A 27,444-nucleotide genomic window follows, 5' to 3' on the forward strand; every position below is an offset into this window, starting at 1 on the left:
AGTGGGGGCAAGGACAGGGGCTAAAGATTCTGGAACTGGCCAGTGAATCCGTTGCCACCACGGTGTAGCGGGGTTAGACTAGCAGCTTCCACATGTATCAGAACCACCTGAGATATTTGTTTCAATGCAGGTTTCTAGACCCGTAACCAAAAGTTCTGATTTACTAAGACTGGGCAGGGCCCTGGTGTCTACATTTTTAACAAGAATCCTGGGTACTCAGGACCACAGTTTAAGAAAGCCTGGATTCCAGGAACCCTAGGAAAAGATGCTGAGAACATGAGGTACAGCAAGAATCTAGAAGGGAGGAGGAAAGCAAGTTGAGAAAAGGAGGGAGGGGAGGAAAGCTAGAGACCAGGGCATGGATGTTGTCCTCGGTCCCCGCCCGTATCTCCCAGGTACGCCCCATTCCAGACTGTGCCCAGTCCTCTGGGCGCTTCACTGGAGCCTGTGCATGAGGCAGTCTGAGTGCCTGGGACTTAATCCACCCCCCCCCCCCCCCCGCCCTCTGCACTGGGCAGCCTTCAGCCCAGATGCATGGGACTGGAGAATAAACACCTGGCTCTCTCATTCTTCAGGGGGTACAATCAGTATAATTGGAGGTGAGTTCTGCTGTGTCTCCCAGAGGTCCCCAGTGGGACTGAACCCCACTTGTCCACAGCAAGACCTGCTCAATAACTACCCGTCCCACTTACTTGGGGCTTTTTCCCCTTTCTGCTCCCTCTTGCTCTCCTGCTGATGCTCCCTGGAATCCTTTGCCATCTAAACTACTAACACCTACATCCATGTCTCAGGGTTGGCTTCTTGGGGGATTTCAACCTAACACGGGGGAGGGAAAGAAATCCCCAAGCTCCTGAGCATGAAGAATCAAGGGATGCTGGATAGAGCAAGAACAGCTGGGGAGGGGAGTCCCAGACTTCTTCCTCCTCCACTGGCTGTTTGAGACCTTCCCCTGCTTTTGGAGAGGGCTAGAGCGGCCTGCTCACGGCCCCTGAAGAATGAGTGAAGGTTCTCTCAATGTACCTGCTTCCCCTCTAGTCTTTGATGTGTCGGATCAACGCGATGGATCGTTGGGAGTCTCCACTTCCAGCATGTTCTTGAGGCCACAGCTTGTGGCCCCCAGCAGTTCCACCCAAGGGCACCTTCTAGGGCCACCTTCTTAACCCTTGGCCTGGGGTGGTGGTGGGGGGGAGGCAGCTGTGGGCCTGGCAGGATCTGCTGAAACCTCCAGCAGCTCCAGTTCTGGAGGCTTCTTTCCAGCTCCATCTGGACTGAATTCCTCCGGTCAGCCTGCTTGGAAGCGGTATCTGCACGGTCAGATGCTGCTGCTCTTTGGTAAGCCCAGCCTGGCTCCCTTGGGCAGCTTCACCATCTGCCTTGGCAATTTCCTGCAGGAATGTACTACATGAAAAAATACCCCTCTATGAGGAGACCCAGCTGCCCAAAGGTCAGCCCCTCTGAGCAGAGCGTTTGGGCTTTGTTCTGAGGTCATTTCGATGCCCAGAACTTCTTGGTATACACAGTACCGTCCCAGCCTCGCCCTCCAGTGCTGGAAAGTGGGGGCTCTGGGTGTGATCCGTGGGCCCATGTGGGTCTTCACTAGAAAAGCAAGTACGTTTCTTTGTGAATGTCACCCCGGTGAATGGCTGGCTGTCCAGGGCACCACAGTGAGACAGATTCTGAAGCTGTGTCTGGGCCCAGAGGAGGGTTGTGGAGTGGCTTGTTGATGGCCTGGAGTGGGGAATGGTAGCAGGCTGCTGACGCCCCACTCCACATTCCCTTGGCCACCTCCAAGCTCATCTCTAGCTTTGGTGGACAGTGTCTGGGCCTGCTGGCAGCTTCCCATGTCAGATGTCTGATTCCGTACTCTTCTCGGCTTTCTCTGGGGCCATGACAGTTAGTCCAACCCACTCTACGTGCAGCCGGAAGTGCTGGGGGGCAACAGGCACGGGGGAGTTGGGAGGGTGGGCAACCCTCAGCCTGCGAGGCTGGGAGTCAGTGGGTCCATGCTCCAGGCTCCTCTTCTGATGGAGGGACAATTCTGAGACACATTCTGCATGATTCCTCAGAGTCTATCCAATGGATTGAGCCCTAATTGTCCCTATGGCACCCACTCATTCACACACCCTTCCTTCACTGGCTTTCTCCCTCCCCTGCTTCCGGGAACCACTCCCAAATACTCCACTTTCTCCCAAGTTCTTGTTTTTGGCGGGAACCCCGACTAAGACAAGCATGACAGCAAATGTGTCCATCCTCAATCTGTAATGTGGCCGTGATAACACTTTGTGTTAACAGCTTCTTACTGCCACCAGGAGCTGGGGGCTTGGGGGAGGAGGACAAAGGCAAAAAATGGGCCAGAGCCAGAGCCTTGGAAAGGCCCAGTGTGCTGGGGCTGGTGGACACCTAAATCAATAACACAAGTGATGTCCTAAGTAACACAACACAGGGGGAGCACAGAGAAGGAAGCATTTGCTTCTGCACAAAGAGGCCAGCGAAGGCTTTCTTTGGAGGAGCTAACATGTGAGCTGAGCCTTAGGAATGAACATGATTCCCTGTACTCCGTGTCCACGATATCGTGTCCGCTCTTCTTCTAGAAGAGCTTTCCTGCTATCTCCTACCTCCTTGCCTGGGTCACATCCCCCTGGCATCGGCCTCTCCTGCAGAGCACTCCATGGCACAGGGCTATTTGTTGGATTATTTGACCAGACCTCTGGCTCCACTAGATTAGAAGCTCCATGAGGGCAGGGACTAGGCCTGGTTTTGGTGACTTGGCAGTCCCCAGCATGGAGGGCACCTCCTGCCCCTCCCTTCTGCTGTCACCTTCAGTCTGATTTCATCGCTTCCCACCTGGATGATGGTACCTGCCTCCTCGCTGGTCTCTCTTCTCTTCAAAGGCACCCTGCACGACCGCTGGTGTCAGCATCTGCTTCCCCAGCTCCCGGAGGCTATAGTCAGTCCCCCCCTCCCAGGCGAGGAGCCAATTCACACCTAGAAGGAGAGGGTTGGCAGCCCCTGCCCCCCTCCAGCAGGACTAGAATGTAGGCGCTGGGATTATTTCTGCCACTTGAATCCTTCACAGGCCCTGAGTAAGTCCTGGACACTTACCCACTGAGCCAAGCCTTACCCCTAGCGTGTACAAGGTGATAAACTGAGGTAGATCCCCATTTTAATCCCTCAGAGCTCCTGGATTTCTCCTCCTCCAGGAAGTCTACCCTGGTCTGCTCTCTGAGCCAAGTCAAGTGCCTGCTTGTTATGCCCTTAGTCCCCATGCTTTCCTCTAGCATAGGTCCTATTGTGTAGCATATTTCATTCATTCATTCATTCATTCATTCACTCATTCAACAAATATTTATTGAGCCCGTACTATGTGAAAGACTCTGTTCTAGAAGCTGGGATATACCAGTGCACAACATAGAAAAAAAATCTCTGCCTCATGGTGTTTCATTCTTGCGGGCAGACTGATACTAAAGAAGATAAACAACTTCAATATGCAGTAGATCAGGCGACGGGAAGTGCTATGAAGAAAAAGAAATCCAAGACAAGTGATAGGAAGTGTGTACCTGCCCCAATTTTAAAAGGGTGGGGACAGAGAGCGCTGCATCAAGACGGTGGCATTGAGGACAGACTGAAGGAGGAGGAGGAGGAAGCCATGTGGATACTGGAGGAGAGGGTTTCAGGAGAAAGGGACAGCCAGGGCAAGCTCCTGGGGCAGAAGAGAACCTGGCTGACCCAGCCAGTCCTCCAAGTACAATGGGAGCTGCTAGGCTTTGAGCAGAGAGGACAGGATTGGACCTAAGTTGGGACAGCCTCATCTGGGCTTTCGTGTTGAGTGGAGACTCCAGGAGGGAAAAAGACCAAAGCAGGCAGATAGGAGACTTCTGCAATAATCCAGCCGAGGGATGCTGGTGGTTTGGACTGGGCTGTGGTACATGCAGTGACCAATCTCTGGAGAGCAAACTCATTGAGTAGGAAAGCTGGTTTTCCAAATTTGCCTTCCAGGACCCTACTGGGTCTGGATCCCTGCCACAAGCCCAGCCTTCTCCAGACCCCCTCTTTCCCTGGGGACTGCTTCCTTTGCCCTCCAGCCCTGGCCCACCCCATATGCTGGGATCGCAGTGCTGTTACTCCTCACAGACCCCTGCTGTCATCCCCACCCTGGGGTCCTGAGCACTGGTCCATCAGGTCCCTCTGATGGGGGGTGTCTGTCTCTGCCCCAGACCAGATCTCCAGTCCCAGCCCTTCCTACTCTTCAGCAGCCCACGTGGCTTGACCCTCCCTTTTGTACCAAAGTCTCTGCTTCCCTCTCCAGGTCTGTCCCCTGCTCCAGCCATGGAAATGCTTGCACATTCCCAAATGCACCAGGCCTTTTCCCATCCCGGGACCTATTAGAAAGCCCTTTCCCCACCCTCTTCACTTGGGTTGAACTCCCTCAGGGCTCAACTCAGGTGTCACCTCTTCCAGGAACCCTTCTGAGAGCCCTCAAGCTAAGACACACTTTCCCTCCCCCATTCTTCTGGTCACACACTCTTTCTTTGGGGGCGGCCTCTCCCTCACAATACTCTAAATCTAAGCTCCCTCAAGTGAGCCCAGTTCTATAGCCTTGCTGCTGAACAGTCCATGGCTCCCTGATGCCTGATGCTTAAAAAACCATGTGGCCTCATCTATCCTTACAGCTCTATCTTTTGGACTTGCTTTCTCTGTTCCCAGCTCCCCCCACACCTGACATTCCCATTTCTGGACCTTGCCCTGAGACTTTTCAGGTCAGCGGCAAGAGGTGGCTCAGCACACCCCCAGGACCGCCTCAACAGATACGCTATATGATGCCTAGACATTTGGAGCTGGGGGATGAGAACAGAGGCCTGCCCAGGGGAGCGAGGTGAGGCTGCAAATGCCCCTGTGTTCCTAGGAGTGTGGGATCAGACAGGCTGGGGGTTGAAACTTGGACTTGCCACATCCTAGCTGTGTCTCCTTGGACAAGCCACTTCAACTCTCTGAGGCATGGCTTCCTCTTTGTAAGTGGAAACATTAATACCCTCTTTGCAGGCTTGCTGTGAGTCCAGTGAAATAATGAACATAGAATCCTTAGCCCATGCCTGGTAAATAGTCGGCATCAACAGATTGTAAAAATAATTGTCATGGGACAAGTCAATTGGAAAACCTCTGCCACTTTTCCAGCCACAGCGGTGACCGGAAGTGGCCTTTTTGCTCATGCCTGGTGGTGCCTGGCTGGTGAAGGTTCGGGGTCCTCCGCAAGACCCAGCTCTGGGGGGTTCGGGACAAGCCAATGCAGTTTGGGAATCTGCATTGAGGAGCTGGGTCATGGAACTCTGCGAGTGAGGAGACTGGTCTCCTCTGTGGCCCAAGATGGGACCATGGGCATCCTGGCTGCGGGGGGGGGGGGGGTGGTTTGAGCGGGGGGGCGGGGGGGGGGGATCCAGCTGCAGCCTTTCTCTTGGGCATCTTCATCAGATCTGTCCCGACTGGCAGAATTTTTTGGCCACGAGTCTTGACCAAACTGTAAACTCCAAGCTGAGGATTGAAGATGAGATATGGGTCAACCAGCAATGGCTGGACAGGTGGGCTACCAGCCGGGCCAGAGGGGGCCTCAACTACAGACCCCCACACTACATAACTCTGCTCATCTGCTTTGAGCCTCCTACCAATTCTTCTGCCCAGGAACACTCCAGGGCTTGAGAACATAGCAGCTTTTTTGTGGCGGGGGGGGGGGGGGGGGGGGGAGGTGGGCAGGGGGAGAGGTCTTTAATTCTCCTCTCATGTCCAAGCCAAGCTCTCAATCATTGGTGCAGGAAGGGCTCCCATAGCTCTGGCTTTGGCTAGATAAATTCACCTCTGTATCCTATGGACCCACATCTGGTTTCTAGTTTGAGGTCTGTGAGAAATAAGGCCACTGTCCCAATCAAAGGAGGACGCCGGAGGCTCGGAGCACAGTGAAGGGAGGCTTTAAACAACGTTCTTGCAAGAGCCCGTATCTGATGGACAGGCATACCTGGGGCAATCACAGCAGACAGTTTATCTCCTAGCTACAAGTCCCTCCCCTAGCTCCTCATTGGCTAAGTACTTCAGAGGCAAGTCCCTCCCCTGGTTCCTCATTGGCTAAGGACTACAGAGGTCACAGCCTTATCTGGACGCCGCCTATGCCCACGTAAGGCAAAAAGTAGTCTGATTGGAACAAACGTACATTCCCTGAGGTGATGCAGAGACTTTCAGTCCCTCCTCCCTTTATTCTATGGCGCATGCTCATTGCAAAGCCTGTGAAAATAAGCCCACGAAAAGGAGGGGGGAAGAAGGGTCTAAGGGTCCAGTGTGGGGATGTGGGGGAGGGTTATACCTATTTCCCATAGGTTGTAAACCTATTGTTAACTAGACAGCACAGCTTTTATTTGGTATTTCTGGAAATGAATCATCTCACTCTTTTCTCACAAGGTCCTGTGTTTGCTCATAGTATCAGAGGCGTCACTTAACCTTGAACCTCCACCTCCAACCGGGGAGGGGTGAATAAAGCATGACCAGTACATACACGGTCCCCTCCTACCCCCAGGGCAAACATCACTAACTAATCGGATAACCCTTCCCACTGAGGATACACCTAGCCTCAGAATCCAGGGCTTCTGCAAACGCTGCTAAATGATTGGAAAACTCATCTGCATTTGAGCAAAAGTCTTTGGGCCCAGGCCACAACCGTGATAATGATGATGATAATGATGATGCTGGCGACGGTGTTGGTGAAGAGAGTGGTGATGACGATCGTATTCACAGATGTCCATTGTGATTTGAGGCTTGCAAAGTACTATCAGCACCCTTACTTCCATAGCTTTACCCCTTCAACCTTCAAAGATAAGTCGCTGTTTTATTCAGGCCTCATTGGGTTGTAACTAACAGATTTTTTCCCCCCTTCAAACATGCTTGAATAAAGCCCCACGGAGAATGCCGATGTCTAGGCCTGGGTCACAACTCTGTCCCTGGGATCCACAGAAGGATGACTATGAAATGGACAGGGAGCAAGTGATTCTTGGACAGAATGGATTCTGGAGGTCCAAAAGCACGAGTCCATGGGAGCATGATTGCCCATGCCCACCCTGTTTTCCAGAGGGGGGGAATGGATGCTCAGAGATGGCAGATGCCTTACCCAAAGTCACACAGCCGGCAGGTGGGAGTGCCGGTATGAGAACCCAGGGTCCTAAATCTCTGAGTCCAGGATGCTTTTCCCTTCATTAAGGCTGCCCCTCAGAGGCTAAAACCAAGCGACCCTTACTACCATCAATAAATTCCCCAGACAGAGCACTCTGCGGCCATCTCTAGTCCCCCTGGCCAGGACCACAAGGCCTTTTTACCGAAGTGGACAGAAGGGACCTCTGCTCTGTCATGATCCCTCCCCCAAAGGGCTGGGCATGGGTTCAGAGGGGGTGGCGTGGGCAGGATGAGTAAGGACACGCCCAGCACTCCGCCCAGGCAGAGCCATCCTGCATCCCCCATCCAGGAGACAGCAGGCGGCCAAATAGGCAATTAATTACTGCCTGGCAGGCTGCTGGCTCCCCTGCCCCCTCTGTTCAGCCAAGAGTGTAATGGAAATGGGACTCAAACAGACTCCCCTGCCCAGAGGGACCCTGGCCTGCTCAACAGAGGAAGAGCCCCAGGGGGCCAGGGAAAGGGCTGTGACGCAGAGGTGAATTTATTAAAACAATGAGCTTCTTCTGGCTCCTTGTCCTGCCCTTTCTCTGACTCCTGGTGACAGGCGCAGTCTTCTCGGGGTGGGGGGGGGGCTCTGCTAAGAAGTGGCCCTTTCTTGGCAGCCGGAGTAGAGGAGTGTTGTTAGTATTAGTCTTCTGTAATATTAACCGCCGTGTATTGAGTGATGTCCTACATTCTTTACAAGCATTATCTCCGCAAATGTTCAAGAAAGTCCTTTGATGTGATTGTTTTATCCCTCTTTTACAGCTGGAATGTCCCTCTTTTACAGCTAAGAAAGGCTGAGGCCTAGAGCAGTGACGGGCTCTCAGGGGATGGGGAGATGGAGTGGTTGGAGCACAGGCTCTGGAGTGCAGACCCATTCACGTCCCTCGCTACTCATTTGCCATGAGCCAGTTACTTACCTTCCCTGTGCCTCAGTTTCCTCATCTACGAAGGGGTGACGATGGTCACACCCACCTCATAGGGTTGCTCGGACAGTGTTTGGGTTGAATGTGAAGCATTCAATAAACGGCAGTTGTGTGGCTTTAGAAGGTAGACGGGGTGTTTTTGTTTTTTTTTTTTAAGTTTATTTATTTTAAGAGAGAGTGCGTGTGTGGGAGGGGCAGAGAGAGGGGAAGAGAGAGAATCCCAAGAAGGCTCTGCACCATCAGTGTGGAGACCAATGTGGGACTCAAACTGGGAGCTCATGACCTGAGCTGAAATCGAGAGTTGGACGCTCAGCTGACAGCCACCCAGGAGTCCAGAAGGAAAATGCTTCCATACCGTGTTGCACAACAACTTTAACACAGTAAATGCATCAGGTGTGCAACGTGGACCATAATACATGCTATTTGCACTCTACGCACATGACAAACACAAGTAACTCAAGAACGTTTCATTCACAAAATGCCGGGCATGTTCTGAATCTTCTCTCTCTACCTTCTTGATCCCTCAGCAGCCCACGCCTCAGGGGGCTAGCATTTTCCGTCCTTTGTATGAAGACTGTCAGGGGAATTTTTGTCTGTTCCCAGGTGAGTCACGTAAATTCTGCTGATGGATTTGTTTTTATTAAGCTTACACAGACACTCCCGTTACAGATTCTTAGAAATCACCCGACCTCGTTTGAAAAATTTTCGCCCCAGAAGAAAGGAAATTGGCTCTCCTGGACATCCAGATGGGCAGACTGGCAAGCGTGCGGCCAGGGTGCAGTAAAGGGAAGAAAAGAGAAAGACCCGGTCCAGATCAAGGCACACAAAGAGAAGTCACACACTGCCAAAGTGAGCCAGGGATTGTCCCCTCCCCCACTCATGGCTTGCTGGTGTCCTGGCGCCCCTGATCCTCTGAGCCCTGGGGAAAGGGCCTGGGAGAATTCACTGATGTCACCCCAGCACCCAGCACGAGATCCAGCACTGAACAGGGCATCTGGGAAGGCTGAAGAAAGAAACAAATGAACGAACGAAAGAATGAATGAATGGCATGTCTATTTGGAGGAAGCTGTAAAGAATAAAGAAAAGAGGGAAGGAGAAATAATTCGTGCTATTTTCGGTGCCTTTAGAATACTGAACAATCTCTATATTCTGATGTGAAATATCTCCAAAGACAAATTAGGTAAAAACAAAAACAAAAACAACAAAAAAAAACCCAACAAACCAAACAAACCAATGTACACAACTGAACGTAGAATATGCTACCTTTTTGTATTTAAAAAGGGGAAGGGGACAACAAGAACACATTTGTATTTACTTATATCCTTGTATATGTTGTACAGGCAAATGGAAGGGTCCCTAGGAAACCAGTAACAGTGGTTTTGGAGAAATGGAAGGTGGGTAGGCAGATGGATGACAGGAGCTACAGGGCCACTTTTCATTACATTTTATATAATATATAATAATACACATATTTTTTTTCTGAGCCATGTGGGAAAAAAATCAAGAAAAGGAAAGAAAAAATAAAAAAAGGAAATTTCCCCTCCAAGAAAACACACAAGAGTCACCCCTTGCTTGATGCTGGGGAAAGGAAAGGATGCTTAGTTATCTTCTCAAGGACTTAGTTTAATTAAGGCCTTAGAGATCTCCTAACCTATTGATCTCGGACCAGAAAGCATTAGGTGAGCTCCCAGGAGCTCCAGGCTTTCAGAAATCATTTCCCTAAACTCCACATCTCTTTTGTAGCCTCTGCACCCTTCCCTGGGGTGGTGGCCACTGGGACAACAGGCACCAGGAGAGAATTCTTGGGGGGGGTCCGGAAGCTGTCCTGGAGGAGGAGAAGGGGAGAAGCCCAAAGGCCTGGGTACAAGAGGCCCAGGAGCAAAAAGAAGGAAACTGTCTCCGGCTTCACTGCACCCCTCCCCACACCCACCTGCTGAAAGGGCAGGAAAGATCCACCGGCCATGGAATTAGGGCGGGGGCTGTCCTGGGTGGGGACCCTCTCCCGGATGTCCAGGGACAGAGAGCACCCGCTGACATCAGGGCTCCATTTATAACAGTCCAGTGTGGAAATCGCACAAGTGTTTTTATGCCACGCTGGGCACCGAGGGGCCCAGGAGCTGAGCCCCAGCACCGTGAGCTGGGAGAATGGGGAAAGGGTGCCTGTAGTACCCACATCTGGGGTCAGATTGATTCAGGAGCCAGCGGCTGGGTCTCGCTGTCCAGGCACCGGGATCTTTCCATGTCTATGGGATCTAGACTCAGGGAGCCTGCAGAGAGCCCCTGCCTCAAGCAGGCCTATGGCCTTTGAACTTCTGACACTGAGGGGTGCCCTCTACCAGAGGCTCTTTGGTAAGTGCATTCATTTGGCTTTAATATCTTTGCTTGGAGGAGGCCTCCTAACCCTTCAGTGACCTTCACATTGACAACGTAGCCCAGGCCGTGAGGAAAACCCCAGCCTTGGTCTGCAGCTGGAAGGATCGAGGCCAGCGGGAGGACTCCTGCAGGCTCATAGAGAGCCCCATCCTTTGAACCTGCCCCGGAGCCCGGTCAAATCCCTGGCTGCCATGACAGGCTGGGTCCAGGGCACGGTCTTCAGAACAGGGTTTGTTCATCCTCAGAACAGACCCACACGTCGCGGGCACCAGCCTCACATGCCTACCTGCGAGTGCGGCATCCCCTCAGGCTGAGCGTGGTCCACGCTGGTGATACCACCACTGTTAACAACAACAAAACCGACGTTAATCCCAGCTGCCATTTACTGAGTCCTCCCCAGGAGGCACAGGACTTTGTGCACATTATCTCCCTTGATCCTCACATCAGCCTCACAGGGGAGGTAGACCCTTATTTCCAGCTGCCTGGGACTTTTCAAACAGCCAGTCCCACTCTGGTGGTGACGACTTATGATACGGGAGGCTCGAGAGCTGTAGGCAGTCATGTTTCCCTCAACCTGGAAGGTCAGGCAGAAAACAAAAGTTACGTGCTGAGGGCACAGCCGCAGACGTGGGAAACGGAGAGGGGTCCCCGGTCCCAGCTTTCCTGAGGCGGTGCCCCTGTCCGCCTTCCATAGTTACCTGAGACCGCAGCATGCTTCCAGCAATGCCCATCTGGACCTATGCTAGGGGCTGAGGGTGAGGATAAATGAGATAACACATTTAGCCCTTTAGATGGAAAAAATAAGTCTTCCATAAGTGATAGCTGTTATCACTCTAATTAAGAGGACACAGACTCAGCTCAGCTCAATGCACACCCTGAGAGGCGGCCTCGGCGGGGCACAGGAGCACGATCTATTTTCCACATGCTACCGCGAGTGGTCCTGGAAAGCCCCGTAGACAGACTTGTGGGCGGGGAGGCTTGGGGATTCACCTTCCTGGGTCCAGCCTCTTGGGGGCCAGGGGTGCTGGGCGTCCCCATCTGCCCCTGGCAGTCAGCGCGATGGTTTGTCCAGAGGCCAGTAAGGAGCGTCCTCCAGGGCAGACTCTGTGCCGAATGCCAGGCTACACGGGCGAGTAAGACACAGGCCACACCTGCATGTGCATGCAGCAGGCCAGGGCAAAGTATGAGAGGGTTGTAGGAATACTTAGGACAGGTGAACCCAATCTTGGGGAGTCGAAGAGGGCTTCCAGGAGGAGGTAACCTCGAAACAGCCACCTAAGAATGCATAAGAATACTAGCTAATATCCACAAAGGATGTATTATTATGAGATCTTTCAGATCCTTTCATCCTTTGATGTAATCCTTTGGGCCACCCTGGGAGGGAGGTCTGATTATCCCCATTGAACAGGTGAGACTCCTGGTCCGGCGTCTACAAAGTGGCGGAGATCGGATTTGAATTCGGCCCTTCCTGGTTTAAGTGTGGGTTCTGAGCCGCAGAAACGAGAGTGGATGGGAGCAGGGGTGGGCAGCAGGTCCCTCCTTGCAGGGGGAGCAAAGAGATCTCCCTGAGCTGCTGGATAGGAGGCTGCTGAGGCAGGCCTGGGGTCAGAACTCATGGGGCCTTGCCCACTGGGAGTGCTGGGGAGGGAGTTTGGACTTTGTCGTGAGGGCAGCTGGATGATGGAGAAGGCCAGATGTGATGTTAGAACCCTACCAGTTAGCGTCTGGCCACAGATGAAGCCTTAGGTGGCTGGGGATGGCGGGCCTGAGTAGGGCTCAGAGCCTCCTTCAGAGCCCTGCCTTCAGAGCCCTCTGCCTGGCGTGAGGCCAGAGGCTGGAGGGAGAGGGCTGAGGGACTGGGTTTCCAGCTGCCAGGCTCAGACCCTCTTCCTCCCGAGTGGGGAGCGAGCTGGTGCATCTCAGCCAATCACCAAGCCCACCCTAAATGAGCCATAATGACTCCTGATTGCTCCTTTGTCGCTGGGCTGGCTTTCAATGCCACTTCCATCTGAGGCTGTGGGGAGGAGGAAATAGGGGCCCTGTAGACCAACGCAGCCACGCTGCTTGGTTTTCTATTTTAGGATAAATGCACGTGGGGAGGGGGTTGAGCCTCCCCAGGCTCTCAGATCCACGTGCCAGGCACAGATGAATGGGGGTGAAGGTGGAGACGAACAGAACCAGTTGCCACAGTTTACAAGGCAGATCTCTGACCGACTGACCATGGGGTAGGATTGTATCCTTATTTGACTAATGGGTAATCAGGGCCCAGGGAGGGGTTAGTATACAATCACGGATGGTGAAGAGTGGAACCAAGTCAGCCGACATTTATTGAGCACCTACTCTGTGTCAGGCGCCATGCTACGTGTCAACTATAAACCCAGAGCTTTTCCAATGGTGACGACAATGATAATAGCTAGCTTTTCCTGAGCATTTACTAGGTGCCAGGTACTCGTCATGGTACAGTTCGCCATTCTTGCCACCCACACTGTTAAGGAGAGTGAAATAGGCGCTTGGATGGGGCAGGAAGTGTTTCTCTCTGTCTCTACAGACCTGAGATGGTTCACAAACAGAGGCATTCGGAGACAACGAGGACTAGAGCCTAAGGACATAAGAGAGAGGGCCCAAATGGGAGGGCTCATCGCAAGGTGCATGGCCACATGGACAACTCCAGAAGATCTGATCCAAGAACCCACAGCCTGCAGAGCCTGGATGGGCTAATTAGAACAGAACACACACACACACACACACACACACACACACACACACACACAGAGCCACAGATTGTGCTGAATTGAAAGATCCTGATGAACACAAAGTGATTCTTTCTTTCAATTTTTTAAAAGAGGCTCCACGCCCAACATGGCCCTTGAACTGAGGACCCTGAAATCAAGAGTTGCATGCTCAGGGTGCCTGGGTGGCTCAGTCTGTTGAGTGTCTGACTCTTGATTTCAGCTCAGGTCACGGTCTTACCCTTTTGTGGGTTCAAGCCCCGTGCCGGGCTCTGCACTGACTGACTGCACAGAGCCTGCCTGGGATTCTCTCTCCACCGCCCCCCCCCCCCCCGCCCCTCCCACGCTCCTGTTCTTTCTCTCAAAATGAATAAAAATTAATTAATTAGTTTTTGAAAAATCCCATGCTCTACCGACTGAGCCAGCCAGGCGCCCCTCCATGTGCATTTCTGAGCACTGACCAGTTTAACAGTGAATGCCTCATCCCTCCTTCCTACTGCCTTCGTTCTAGGACAATCCTTTTTGTCCCTTTTTAATAGATGGGTAATTTGAAGCTGAGAGACCCTGAGCCACCTGCCCAGGGTCACTCGACCAAGAGTGGAGGAGGGGACTTCCAGAGCTGAGCTCTGAACCAGCATTCCCCTCAGGCTGTCCCTGGACCCACTAGTCGTGAGGCTGGCCTGGGTGCCCTGGGTACCTAGTGGGCAGCAGGACGATCAGCCTCTGGGCCCACTGTAGAGCAGCAAACCCCTCCCCCTCTTTCTGCCCCTCCTCCCCGCAGCCCGTCTGGGCTCAGAGCTATTAACCAGGTCACGCTGGCTTGTCCCAGTCCAATAGTTCCCTTAATTGCCTTTTTATAGCACGTCGTACAACTGTTCATTACGCTGTCATATTTCCCCTCTAAGGCAGCAGTGGGGGAGCCAAACTGAGGATGGGGACCCGTCCAGGTGGCAGGGGCTGTGTGTGGGGCACCAATGTGTGAAGCTTATTTTCTACTTGGTCAGAATGAATTAAACGCATGCTTCTCACACTTGAGTAATACACAAACCACTTTTAAAGGGGGAAAAAATTTACAGCCCCTTGCCAACAATTGATGGATTATCTTTATTACAATTTTACCGAAATATGTACAAACATAAAGCTAAGTATAAAGCTTTATCCTTTTAGCTCTATACAACAGGAAAAGCTAGGATGATGTGCTAGTGGGATACAAAGCTACACACACACACACACACATCAAAATAACACGATTAATTTAACGTGATGGATGATGTACTGCTGAAATTAAATCGCCACTTGCATAGTGAGTATGGTTCTGTGTGCTTTAGCATTTAGCCCCCCTCTGTTCTTTTGTCGTGAGACCTATGACAATTAAAGCAGTCTGGTCATCCAGGAGACCTAGAATCTGCTGGTAGTCTTTTTAGATATAAAATAATATCATAAAGGGGCGCCTGGCTGGTTCAGTGGGTGGAGCATATGACTCTTGATCTCAGGATTGTGAGTTCAAGCCCCACATGGGGTGTAGCGATTACTTAAAAATAAAATCTTAAACAATAATAATAATATAGAGGCGCCTGGGTGGCTCTGCCAGTTGAGGGTCCGACTCCGGCTTAGGTTATGATCTCACAGTTCGTGAGTTCCAGCCCCACAGTTCATGAGCTGTCAGCTCAGAGCCCGGAGCCTGCTTCAGATTCTGTGTCTCCCTCTCTCTCTGCCCCTCCCCTGCTCATGCTCTGTCTCCCTCTCTCTCTCAAAAATAAATACACATTAAAGAATAATAATATAAAAAGAACCAATTCTGGGTGAGAGCTCACACATCGCAGGTTAGGAAACAAGTGATTTCCCAGGAGCCTTTATCAACTCTGCTGGGCTAAGCCATCCTGTGGGGGAAGAGCCACAAGACTCTTGAGGCTGGAAAGCCCAAGACACAGGATGCGGCTCCCCGGGACCAGAGTTGAGTGAAATCCACAAGCTCTCCTGAGCACCTACTGTGTGCCCACCCTGTGCCTCCCCACCTCCCTGTCCCAGAGGAGTCACCTGAATAGTTGGAAGAAGAAGGTGCCAGAGTGGACATATACACCAGTCAGTGCATGGAGATCTATCTGGTCATTGGGAGCCAGATCTGGATTGTAGCCCCTCCCTGGAGCCCAGGGTCCAAGTCCTTCCAGGTGAGCTCACCTAGGGCACTGAGGTTGTAAGGACAGCTCTGAATCTGGGTTTGAATCCTGGATATACCACAACCTATCTGTGAGAACTTAGGCAGGTTATTGAACCTCTCTGTGCTCCAGGGTCCTCATCTGTCAATGGACACGAAACCAATCCAAGCTCACAGGGACGCCGTAAGGCAATCACGTAAGAATACATGCACAGAATAAACACTTGTTAAACATTAACATTGGCATCTCACCCGGGGCCAGCTCTCAGCGCAACTGGGAGAGAGACAAACTTAACAGATTGGGCTCTTAAGCTGAAGGCCATGGAGTCATCATGCGCAGGCTATAGAGAATTGGAAAGTCTGTGTGACGTGTGTGTGACCTAGAAAAATCTTTGCCTGCTAAGCTAGTGCTGGTCAGGGGCTGGCAGAGGCCCTCAGTGTCTTAGTCAGCTGGAGTGCCGTAACAAAACACCGCAGGCTGGGTGGCTTACACAACCGGCATTAATTCTCTCACAGTTCGGAGGCTGGAACTTCCAGATCAAGACCTGGCAGGGTCTGTTTCTGAGGATTCTTCCTGGCCTGCAGAGGGCCACCTTGTCACTGTGTCCTTCCTTACCCGGCAGAGAGAACAAGCAAGGTTTGAGGGTCCAGGAGCCCCGTTGCACTCCTGGAGCCCGGGGTCCTCGAGGCAGGGCTCACCAGACTCAGAGCCTCCTCCGTGGCTGTCTCTCCCAGTCGCTATAACCAGTGACCCACAGATTCCTAAGGGTGCCGAGTGGTCTGGAAAGGAGTCCCTGAATCTGTGTGTGCACCCCAAGCCCGTTCTGAACAGAGATCCCATCTTACATGCATATTGCGTGACTAGCTTTCAACTCTGCAGAAGGTGATGTGGGCATAAAAGACAGATCCATTTAGAGGGGCTACAGAACCCGGAATTCAGGGCTGGATTTTGGCCATTGTGTATGTGTGTTTCTTCAGCCAATTATACTGAAAGATCATGGGTGCAAATGGTTTTATGACATCAATTTAACACAACCCCGCCTACGTTTATTGAGTGTCTACTGTGCACTGGGTACCCAGCGGGGAGTGAGGTCGCTGTGTTCCCTGTTTTCCAGCATAACAGGAGGCTGTGCTCCCAGAAAAAGTCAAAAAATCACTGATCTAACCCATCAAGTCTGGTCCAGCGCTCCTCCTTCACTTCCAGGCAGCTTCTTCTGGTTTCAAAGGCTGCTGAGGGCCAGGCCTGGGTCCCCATGGGCCCTGGCCCTGGACTCTTCTCAGAGCCACCTTCACAGAAGGCTTGGCCCTAGAAGCCCAGAAGTTATGAAATCCTGGGGCGCGTGGATGGCTCAGTCAGTTGAGCATTCACCTCTTGATTTCAGCTCAGGTCATGATCCCAGGGTTGTGTGATCCAGCCTCAATGGGGCTCCATGCTGACAGCATGGAGCCTGCTTAAGATTCTCTCTCTCTCTCTCTCTCTCTCTCTCTCTCTCCCTCTCTCTCCCCCCCTCTGCCCTTTTCCCCTGCTCTCTCTCTAAAATAAAATAAAATAAAATAAAATAAAATAAAATAAAATAAAATAAAAAGTTATGAAATCCAGCCTCCCTTGCCCTGAGACAAGACTCCCCTGGACATTGTCCCTGATAGGAATCCAGCCTCTGCCTGCATACCCCCAGAGATGGGATGCTAATTCAGCAAGGAAAACCACTAATATTTAGTCATTAATGTATTTTAATATCTTTTACCCTGAGCTATCAGAGGCAGCACTGATACCCTCCATGGTCCCACCTGATTTGTCACTCCAAAGCAGGGGAAGAATCGGGGTCTTTGTTCCACTCGGAACCCTCAGCCTTGCTGGTCCCTCTCCTCCTTTGTGCCCATAGACACAGCATCAGGAAATTGAGTTCCGGTTTCGGGCAAGGTAGCTGTGGCTTTCTCCAGCCGTAGGAATACCTCACCAATGCCCCAGCTTGAGGGAGGGGGCCTGATGTATAGAGCCAGCTTCTGTCCCTTCAGCAGGAAAAGGCTCACAGACAGAACTTGCTCTGGAAAAGGAAGAGGAGGAGGGGGTCTGTCTGTGATCATTCAGCCCCGAAATGATGCTCATGATGTTGGCTTTCCAGGCCATTAATTCAAGGGCTTCCTGCCCCATCCCCCATGTTGCTGCCTGCTCTGGCAGATAAGCCCAGTTCTATTTAACCCTATTTATTCCCCCCAAAAGTGGCCTCCAACTCCATCAGCCAGGCATTTAACCCCTTGGGTACTGAAGGCATCAAAAACAGAGAGACCGGATCTCATGTTGGGAGAGGGATACGTTTTCCCCCTGGGCCCAGGCTTCAGGACTGATCCAGAGTACTGTCCTTGTATCAGGGGGCTTGGCAGGGGTCCTGGGGTCCCCTCACACTCCCTCTTATGCGGCCCAAGCCCCTCAAGACTTTGGGACCTTGTGTGGCCCTGAGAGGAGAGCCCCTGCCCCCACTCCCAGGGTGGGCTGCAGGGACAGGTCCTCCTCCCCCTCCACAAGCCCTCCCAGCTGCCATTTTCTTAGTCACAGGTCTGGGTTCTGGCATTGGCCAAAAGGAGGCAGTGGCACCTCTCTCTTTTGTGCTCCTGCCTGGAATGTCCTCTTCCCTCTGTCTTCCTCTTCCCTCTTCCAGCACGTTCCTTTTTGTGTCTCCTCCACCCTGTTCCTCCCTTTTTTCTCCCCTATTTTCCCCTTCAGTAATCATATAGGGGTATTCTTTCATTCGGGGGTGCCTATCGGTCTCAGTGTGAATCTGCATGTGTGTTCCCATGTCTGGGCGTCTGTCAGTGTGTGCACAACTCTCCACGTCCATGCCTGTCCTGTGCTGCTGTTGTGTCTAAGTCTATTATCCGGGTGCCGGTGCGCATGGGGATCCATCTGTGGGTGTCTGTCCTGGCTTCTTTGTGTGGCAGGCAGTGTCAGTTCAAATCTTGTGTCTGTGTGCTGGCCTGTCCTTGACCTGTGTGCGTTGCCCAGTATAAATCTGCCAGTGTACTTGAAGCTATGTGCTGGCCCTCATTTCTTTGTGCATCTGTCGGTTGGCTTGTCCTCTGTTGTGTGAGTGTATGTGTATATGTGTGTGTTGTTTCAACGCAGGGGGCCACGTTGCTGCAAATTCCTCTCGCGAGGGTGCCCCTAGAGGAGCTATCAGAAGAATCTGGAGGTTGATGGCTTCACTAGAGCAGGCCCAGCTCATTACCAGCTAGGCAGGTTGTCCGGTTTGCCTCCTGGGGCTGCCTGCCAGGTCCCCTGCCCTCCGTCCAACTCCTGACCTCCATTCGTTTCCTTGGAAGGCGTGAGGACAGGGAGGTGAGACAAAGACAGAAGAGTGCACATGCCAACTCACTCTGACTTTCACACCCAATCACAGACTTTCTCTTGTACACTCACTTTTTCCTAAACAATGAGACCTGGCTATCTGGTATGGCAACAACAGGATGATAAAGTAATTTCTACCATGCATCGGGCACTGAGCGTCCATTGCTCGGCATTTTGTATACAGGACTCACTGAATCCTTTCAAGAACCGAATGAGGCAGTTGTTATTATTTTCACATTTTAGTGTCGAGCAAGTAGAAGCTAAGGGACGTTAAGTGAGTAGTCCAATGTCACACAGCTAATACATGATGGAGCAGAATTTTCTAGTAAAGGAAGGCTGCTTGGGAGCATGTCACCCTGGCCTGGGAAGAGGCATTTATTGCAAATAGCAAGAAAAGAGGGATACAGGGGCACCTGGGTGGCTCAATCGGTTAAGCATCTGGCTCTTAATTTCAGCTCAGGTCATGATCTCATGGTTCATGAGTTCGAGCCCAAGTCAGGCTCTGCGGCAGCAGAGCCTGGTTGGGATTCTCTCTCTCCCTCTCTCTCTGCCCCTTCCCTGCTCACTCTTTCTCTCTCAAAAATAAATAAACATTAAAAAAAAAAAAAGAGGGATACAGAGGCTTTCCTCCGCCAACGTTGGCATCTAATTATTGCCAAAAGAACTAACGTCTGCTCGAAATTTCATCTCTTTTGACGGTGAGGTGACCGAATACCAAACAACCAGGGAGAGGAGATGGGAGGACAGACAAGGTCATGGAAGAGAAGGCACAGGAGGGGCATCGGGATTCCTGCGGCCTAGACTGCCTCTACCCTGGGCTCTGAATGACCTTGAGCAGGACACCTCACTGCCAGGCCTGAGTGTGCCTATCTGTAAATGTGAGGCTCTGTTGGGATGTTTTAGGGACGGTGTAAGCATCGCAGAAAGGATGATTGGACTGAATGTTCTCCAGTGTCCCCAACGACCCAAGAATTGCCACGGGAGCCTAGACAGGGGTCATGCTTGCATTGTCTTGGTGGTTCCCACAACAGTGGGAAGAGAGTCACATGCACAGTAGGGTGCTGAGAAGGTTTGCTGAATGAATGAATGATGAATGACACCATTTCTCACTAATGAAAGAACTTCCCAGTCCACCTTGGGTCTTACAGCAGCAAACATCATAAGGGAAAAGGAAAGAGAGGATAAGCATTTTGGACCATCATAAATCCACCCATAAATCAGGAATGACCAACTGATACATAGTTGTCAAAAGGCATCAATGGCCACCCCCAGGTGTGGGGGTGTATGGGGTAGAGGAAGACACTAGGGACCCCTAGTCTCTGCCTGGACCACCTCGTGTGGAACTAAAGAATTTCACCAGGAACAGAAAAGCTGGGATAAGGATGAGGAGGTCAAGATCTTTGCCTGTAGGAGTCTGTAGGGAGAGGGGATCTCTCTCCCCAGCCTTTGGGGATGGAGTGGAAGATGATCTCTGGTATGGGAGATCAGTTCTATTTCAAGTCTCCTTGGAAGAGACAATCTGTGTTTGGGGAGGAAGGATTTCTGTTCTTTGTTCTAGGTCATATCGTGACTTGGGGGGTCTGTGTTTGGAGCTGGGCTCTATGGGGAGGTTTTCTTGGCAGTATCTTCTCCTCATAGTGCAGGGGACTGGATTGCTCAGGTTAGGGGGTGGGCTTCTGTCTTGGCTTCTGGCAAGCAGGCTTTTGGGAGAATATAAGAGAGTACCTGGGGAGGGATCAAGGGAGCATCTCCGTCCAATGTGGCAGAGCTTCCTATCTGGAGAAGAGCTTCAGGGAGACCGGAAGGCACTGGCAGTGGGGGGTAGGGAGTAGGGGGGAAGCCTGTCTTGTCCAGGAAGCTCCAACTGGCTGGTCAAAGCCCTCAGGCCGCCCTACTTGTGCGCTGACGTGAGCTAATCTAGAAATACTACAGGGGCGGGGGGGGGGGGGTAGGGGAGTGGGGGGGAGAGACTGGGGTTCTCAGAGAGACAGAGCCTTGAGAGGGGGAGATTGGGGATCGCTTTCTTTTCCTTTCCTTCAGTTTCTCCCTCCCCACACTCCCACCCCAGTCACAGCCGCTAGACCTCCTCCACCGAAGCCAGGTCGCCAAGCTGCTGTTTACTGCTCAGGAGTCGTCCTGGCCGGAGCCCAGCTGGGAACACACGCAGGGACCCTTACCGAGCTGTGGACCCTCACGGAGACACAACTACAAAAGGGCTCACACAGGCAGAAACGCAGGCAAGCCAGTCGGCAACACTTAGGCACACAATCCAGCACACAAGCTCTGCGCACGCACAGGCTGAAATGCGCACGAAACCACACATGTACAGAATAAACACAGTTACCAAATCTCACCCTCGGAGTCCTTTCAGATTCAGCCCGTAGCAGTATCTGATACAGTATCGGTCTTTGTCTCGGGGTCGCTCTCTGACTCGAGCACCCCACTCATCAGCAACGATCTAGGTTTTCACCGCCTCGGCGAGCGCACCGCGCACCTCTGCGCCCCGGGCCCGCGGCGAGCCCTTCTTCCCTCCGGGCCGGACACCGGCTGAGCCCCTGTGCGGCGTGTGCATTCGCAGACCCGCCAAGAGGCTGTCGAGAAAGGCCCTCACGAAGTCCTGCTCCTTCCAGACTCCTCAACGAAAAGAAAGTGAGAGCGGTTGGTGGCGGTTGGAGCGGATGGAGAGCGGTTGGTGGCGACCGAGCCGCAGAATCGCTTCCATCGCGGCGTCCCTGGACGGGTTGAGACAGCCCGGTGACCGAGGCCCGGCTGAGCATTCTTGAAACTGGACCAGGACGGACACTGTCTGCCTCCGAAGGGGGCTTGCGGCCAGGTTTCAGTGTGAGTAATTGGTACAGATAGACGCCCAGACGGCCGGCGCTGCCCGAGACAGGTAACTGCCCCGCTGCCTTTCTGGACGTCTAGACTGGTCCTTGGCCAGAAGCTCTGGGGCCGAAAGCCTCCCAGGCTCTGGAGGGGGTAGTCGCCGCCGCGGGACCGCTAGAATCGGCAGGCTCCGGCCCCCTCCCTCCTTGCCGCGGCGAGGTGGGAAGGGCTAGGATCCGAGCTTAGCACCTCCCCCAGAAATGCAGCACTCCAGCCCCCCCACCGTGCCCTCCGAGCCCCCTCCCCGGTGCGCTCCCTCTCGGTGCCCTCCCGCGGGCGCCCCTCTCCGGCCCCCATTCAGTTCTCCCGAGTCCCTTCGCGACCCTGTTTCTTCTCGCTGCCCTCCTCCCCACGCACCCCCTGCCTCCGGGTGTTTCCCCTTCCCCAGCGCCCGCCCCCCGCCTGATTCCGAGGGGCGGGAGCGCATTGGGCTGCGCACGGGTGGGGGCGCCGCGCCAGCCTCGCGTAGCTGCTCTGACGCCGCCGCCGCCGCCGCCGCCGCCGCCCTCCGCAGCCCAGCGCGCGCCCCGCGGCAGCTCCGCAGTGCACTCGCCGCCGCCGCTCCGCCAGCCCCGCCGCCCGCCCGCGGGGTGGGCTTCGAGCGAGCCTCAAACGCCAGCCGAAGGGGTCATGAGCCAGAGCGCCCTGGGACGCCGCGGGGACAGCGAGCGAAGATAGCGGCCTCGCGCCCCCCTGGCCCTCGCCGCCTTGCCGCGTGTCCCCCGCGCCCCCAGCCCCTTGTGTCCTTTCCACGGACCCCGCCGCAGCCATGGCCACCCTTTTACGCAGCAAGCTGTCCAACGTGGCCACAACGGTGTCCAACAAGTCCCAGGCCAAGGTGAGCGGCATGTTCGCCAGGATGGGTTTTCAGGCGGCCACCGACGAGGAGGCGGTGGGTTTTGCTCACTGCGACGACCTCGACTTTGAGCACCGTCAGGGCCTGCAGATGGACATCCTGAAAACCGAGGGCGAGCCCTGCGGGGACGAGGGCGCCGAGCCGCCCGTCGAGGGAGACATCCATTACCAGCGCGGCGGAGGCGCGCCCCTGCCGCCCTCGGGCTCCAAGGACCAGGCTCTGGGGGCCGGTGGCGAGTTCGGGGGCCACGACAAACCCAAGATCACGGCGTGGGAGGCGGGCTGGAACGTGACCAACGCTATCCAGGTGAGCGCGGGATTCCCTGCTCTGCCTGCCCCCACCCTCCACCTCCTTTAGCTCAGAGAACCAGGCCGTACCCCCAGCTGAGTCCCCGGGCGATCTCGGCCGAGAGACCCCCCCTCCCCTCCTCAGGACGTCGCCTTCCCCCTTCCCTCCCAGCCCTGCGGGGGGGATCTGCAACCCTACAAGCGGCGGCTCCCGCCCAGATCCGCGCTCCCTCCAGTGGCGCCAGCCGCTGGACAGCCAGGCTGCTGTTTGGTCCGAGGCACTTGCCCTGAGACCCTGCAAAAGGGAGGGAAACGGGAGGAGGGGGATCGGGGAGTGGTGAGGGAGAAGGAAAATCAGGATTGGAGGGAACGGTGTCTCCCGGGACTCCGGAATGGATTAACAGCTGCATGTTGGGGAGGAAAAGAGAAGGGGGACTGCTGAGGTGGGAGTCTCCTCCTGTGACACAGGCACCGACACACAGGCTCACATCCCCCCTCCCGCACGAACAAACTCCCGGCACAGGTGCGCACGACATGCGTCTATATATAGACCACGGGGTTAGCCTCAAACGCACCTTCATACGCCCCCACACAAGCACATACCTGGACATACCAAGCACACACACGAACCTATTTGAACGTTCACAGGCACACAAGCGCAGACTCGTGCAAACAGGATTCAGCCCACTTTCTCAAGTGCAGCCCTACTGGGGACATACAGGTGTACACAAACATAAGCACACATATTATGTGCCCACACAAGCACAAATGGCCCGTGGTACCTCGGTGCTTCTGCGCACAGACTCACCCCTTTCGCCCGAAATTCCGGCTACACCGCAAAGAGGCGACCAGCTTCTCCGCATGTGACCCTGGAGAAGCCGCCTCTGGATGCTCTGAACTGCCTCTACTCTCCAGGCCGGCCACCCCTTCAGGCTACTCGCAACGCCCCACTCCCCACCAGGAGGCGCCGGACTCTTCAGGGACCGGGTTTGGAATGCGCACCACGACCCCCGGAACTGGCGGAGGCGGGCAGGCCGCGGCACGCGGAGCGGAGGAGGCCTCAGCCCTAGGTGCCCCCGGGCCCTGTGGCTTGGTCCCCCTCGCGTCCCCGGAGCGCACGGTCGTTGGGGCGCACAACGTGGGCCTCCCGGGAGCGGGAGGGCCGCGGCGGGTTTGCTCAGGGACCCGGGCTGAGCAGGGCCCTGCGCACTAAGTGGTCGGGCCCGAGGCGCCTCCCGCTCCCGGGCCCTGCGAGACGGCCGTGCGGAACCGGGGGCAGGAGACCGCGACCGCCTCCTTGCCACCCCCGCCTTCTCCAGGGGCGTCTTTGAAGGCCCCGTTCCATAGGCCCGGAGGGAGGCCAGGGTGGGAGCCGGGAGGCCTGGAGGCCTCGGAAACCCTGGATTTCGTTAGCTTTTCTTCTCTTTGTGGATTCTAAACCTTCCTTCCACAGTCCGCCCGCCTGAGTCCACAGCTTGATTCCTGCTTGATTTAGCCTCTCAGTCACTGCTCGCGCTTCTCCTCCCCCCCCCCCCCCCACCCCGCCATTACCCTTCTGGCCTCTCCCCCCTAGGGCCTTCTGGCCACTCTCACATTTCCTCCGTTCTGGCCTCCCTCTGCTTCGCTCACCTGTAGCCCCTCTTCCGCCCTACCCCAGCTCTTTTCCCGGCCCCTGCTGTTATAATGCTCCCTTCTCCAATCGGCCTTAGGCCCTCGTTAGCTTCCCTGTACCCCATTGGAGCCGCACCTAAAATCCCTCACCCCCTCTTCCTAGTGGCTCAGGCCCAGCTCTCTACCTTTCTCACCGCCCTTTTCTGGCTCTGATCCCTCCACCCCCTTCTTATCTACTTCCAAAATATCTCCATCTACCTTTTCCCTCCTTGTGGCTTGACCCCACGCTCAGCCTCCTCCCCACTTCCCGGCCCTTAGCGCACCTTTCCCTCTCAGTTCCGTCCTTGAACACCTCCCTCTCCATCTGACTCGACGCCCGGGCTTCCCCCGGTGAGGCCGCGGGACACCCCCATTGCAGCCGCCCGTTAACCTCTCTTCCCCGGGGCTGAAGCCCCGTTCTCACTCCGCGTAGCGCCCCCTCGCGGCCCCAGTTTTAAGCCACGCCTCTAGGCCCCCTCTGACGAGGCTGCTGCCGCTGAGCCCCGGCGTCTGGTTCCCTTTTCCGCTCCGCAGGGCATGTTCGTGCTGGGCCTGCCCTACGCCATCCTGCACGGCGGCTACCTAGGGTTGTTCCTCATCATCTTCGCCGCCGTGGTGTGCTGCTACACGGGCAAGATCCTCATCGCGTGCCTGTACGAGGAGAACGAGGACGGCGAGGTGGTGCGAGTGCGGGACTCGTACGTGGCCATCGCCAACGCGTGCTGCGCGCCGCGCTTCCCGACGCTGGGAGGCCGCGTGGTGAACGTGGCGCAGATCATCGAGCTGGTGATGACTTGCATCCTGTACGTGGTGGTCAGCGGCAACCTCATGTACAACAGCTTCCCGGGGCTGCCCGTGTCGCAGAAGTCCTGGGCCATTATCGCCACCGCCGTGCTGCTGCCCTGCGCCTTCCTTAAGAACCTCAAGGCGGTGTCCAAGTTCAGCCTGCTGTGCACTCTGGCCCACTTCGTCATCAACATCCTGGTCATCGCCTACTGCCTGTCACGGGCACGCGACTGGGCCTGGGAGAAGGTCAAGTTCTACATCGACGTCAAGAAGTTTCCCATCTCCATTGGCATCATCGTGTTCAGCTACACGTCCCAGATCTTCCTGCCTTCGCTGGAGGGCAACATGCAGCAGCCCAGCGAGTTCCACTGCATGATGAACTGGACTCACATCGCCGCCTGCGTGCTCAAGGGCCTCTTCGCGCTGGTCGCCTACCTCACCTGGGCCGACGAGACCAAGGAGGTCATCACGGATAACCTGCCCGGTTCCATCCGTGCCGTGGTCAACATCTTCCTGGTGGCCAAGGCGCTGTTGTCTTACCCGCTGCCCTTCTTCGCTGCTGTGGAGGTGCTGGAGAAGTCGCTCTTCCAGGAAGGCAGCCGCGCCTTCTTCCCGGCCTGCTACGGCGGCGACGGGCGCCTCAAATCGTGGGGGCTGACGCTGCGCTGTGCGCTGGTCGTCTTCACGCTGCTCATGGCCATCTACGTGCCGCACTTCGCGCTGCTCATGGGCCTCACCGGCAGTCTCACGGGCGCCGGCCTCTGCTTCCTGCTGCCCAGCCTCTTCCACCTGCGCCTGCTCTGGCGCAAGCTGCTGTGGCACCAAGTCTTCTTCGATGTCGCCATCTTCGTCATCGGTGGCATCTGCAGTGTGTCCGGCTTCGTGCACTCGCTTGAGGGCCTCATCGAGGCCTACCGAACCAACGCGGAGGACTAGGGCGGGAGGGGTCCCGCGCTCCCGCGCCCTTCCCACCCTCCCCACCCACCCCCACCAGCCCTGTGCGCCCTGCCGCCGCGCTTGGGAAGCCAAGCTTTAAACATCTCTGGTTCCTAGTTTCTGATTATTGGGGACGGGGGTGGGGTGGGGTGGGAGGGATAGGAATCCACAATCCATCGCGTCTGCGTTTCTGTTGTCCTTTCTTTCCCACAACACCCTAGTTTCTGGGGAGGCGGGGGGCGAATTTGTGGGCAGGGCTTTCTGTCCTTCCCGGAGGGCCCCCTACTCTTTGGTCCCTGTCACCGAGCGGGTGGGAAGGGAGGGAGAAGGGGCTCAGCTCGCAGGCGCAGAAACTTGACCTTGGGGGGACATTTCACAGCCATCCAGTGCTCGGAATCTGCAGCGTCCAGCCATTTCCAGCAAGAGCGCTTCCCATTCCAGAGACATTTCAACCCTGCAGAGGGAAAGGCTGGCCGGGAAATCCGTTTCGGGTGGGCGATTTCCTTCCACGAAGCGGGGAGGCGAGAAACCAAGGCAGGGCCGGCTTGCCTGCCGGTTTTCAGGAATCCAAACTCATCTTGTGCAATTTATCAGGTCGTGGAACTGTTCTACTGTGCGTGTGGTGTGCTCGTGGTGAATAAGACGAAATGTATATCAGAAAAAAAAAATCTATCTCTAATTTAGAGTGCGGTACATTAATTATATCCGTAAATAAAGAAGAAACAAAGGTGCGCGGGCTTCTTGTCGGTTCTGCATTTTTGCGCCCTCGGGGATCCCAAAGCGTTGGAGCGCCGGGAACGACTCTGGCCCGACCGGGTGAAGCAGGTGTGGATGGAAGAGCGCCTGTAGGAGAGCCTGGGGGGAGTGAGAAGCACTAAGAGGAGGCTCTCCAGGTGTTTGGGGGGAGGCAGGGGAAGGAGCCTGTGGGGCTTGCAGCAGTCTCCGTGTGGCCAGGGCCCTGCCGCCACCAAGATACGATTTGTTCCGAATCCATCTGAGAGCATTCCAGAGACTCTCAACCTCCAATCCTGAAAGGACAAAAAAGAAAAAAGACAATAAACAAAGGCATGCAGAAATTCACACTTGATTGTGGACTGTGAAGATACTATACAAAGGAAATCAGCCGCAGGTTGTGGATTTCCCAGGGCTCCCAGGGCCAGGGGCCAACCCGGCCTCCCAGGCATCTCTCACCCAAGAAATCCCCCCTCAAGTCCAAGCGGAGGTTTACACAGCCACAGCGAAGAGATCTAGCTGTTTAGAATCAACAGCCTGAGCTATTTGGATCCCAGTCTCCCCTCTCCTTGAGCAGCCTGTTGGATTTTTTTTTTT

General features: G+C 54.7%; 1 protein-coding gene and 2 long non-coding RNA genes across 3 annotated transcripts; 1 reads left to right on the forward strand and 2 right to left on the reverse strand.

Annotated features, from left to right (window-relative positions):
* Positions 1–8,342: 8,342 nt before the first annotated feature.
* On the reverse strand, positions 8,343–11,058 carry LOC145715333 (uncharacterized). The gene is made up of 3 exons (XR_014137371.1): positions 10,941–11,058; positions 10,774–10,828; positions 8,343–9,117 (listed from the first exon to the last, which is right to left on the reverse strand). It is a non-coding gene; the product is annotated as an uncharacterized LOC145715333 (long non-coding RNA).
* A 6,026-nt stretch (positions 11,059–17,084) lies between these two features.
* On the reverse strand, positions 17,085–21,464 carry LOC132668613 (uncharacterized). The gene is made up of 2 exons (XR_009605658.3): positions 21,069–21,464; positions 17,085–17,416 (listed from the first exon to the last, which is right to left on the reverse strand). It is a non-coding gene; the product is annotated as an uncharacterized LOC132668613 (long non-coding RNA).
* A 648-nt stretch (positions 21,465–22,112) lies between these two features.
* SLC32A1 (solute carrier family 32 member 1) lies at positions 22,113–26,846 on the forward strand. Its single transcript, XM_060617517.3, has 2 exons — positions 22,113–22,762; positions 24,928–26,846. The coding sequence occupies exons 1-2, from the start codon at positions 22,370–22,372 to the stop codon at positions 26,113–26,115; spliced, it is 1,581 nt and encodes a 526-aa protein (XP_060473500.1). The 5' UTR covers positions 22,113–22,369; the 3' UTR covers positions 26,116–26,846.
* The last annotated feature ends 598 nt before the right edge of the window (positions 26,847–27,444 follow it).

This window comes from Panthera onca, chromosome A3 (assembly GCF_046562875.1).
Source record: "Panthera onca isolate mPanOnc1 chromosome A3, mPanOnc1 haplotype 2, whole genome shotgun sequence".
NCBI classification, from domain to species: domain Eukaryota; kingdom Metazoa; phylum Chordata; class Mammalia; order Carnivora; family Felidae; genus Panthera; species Panthera onca.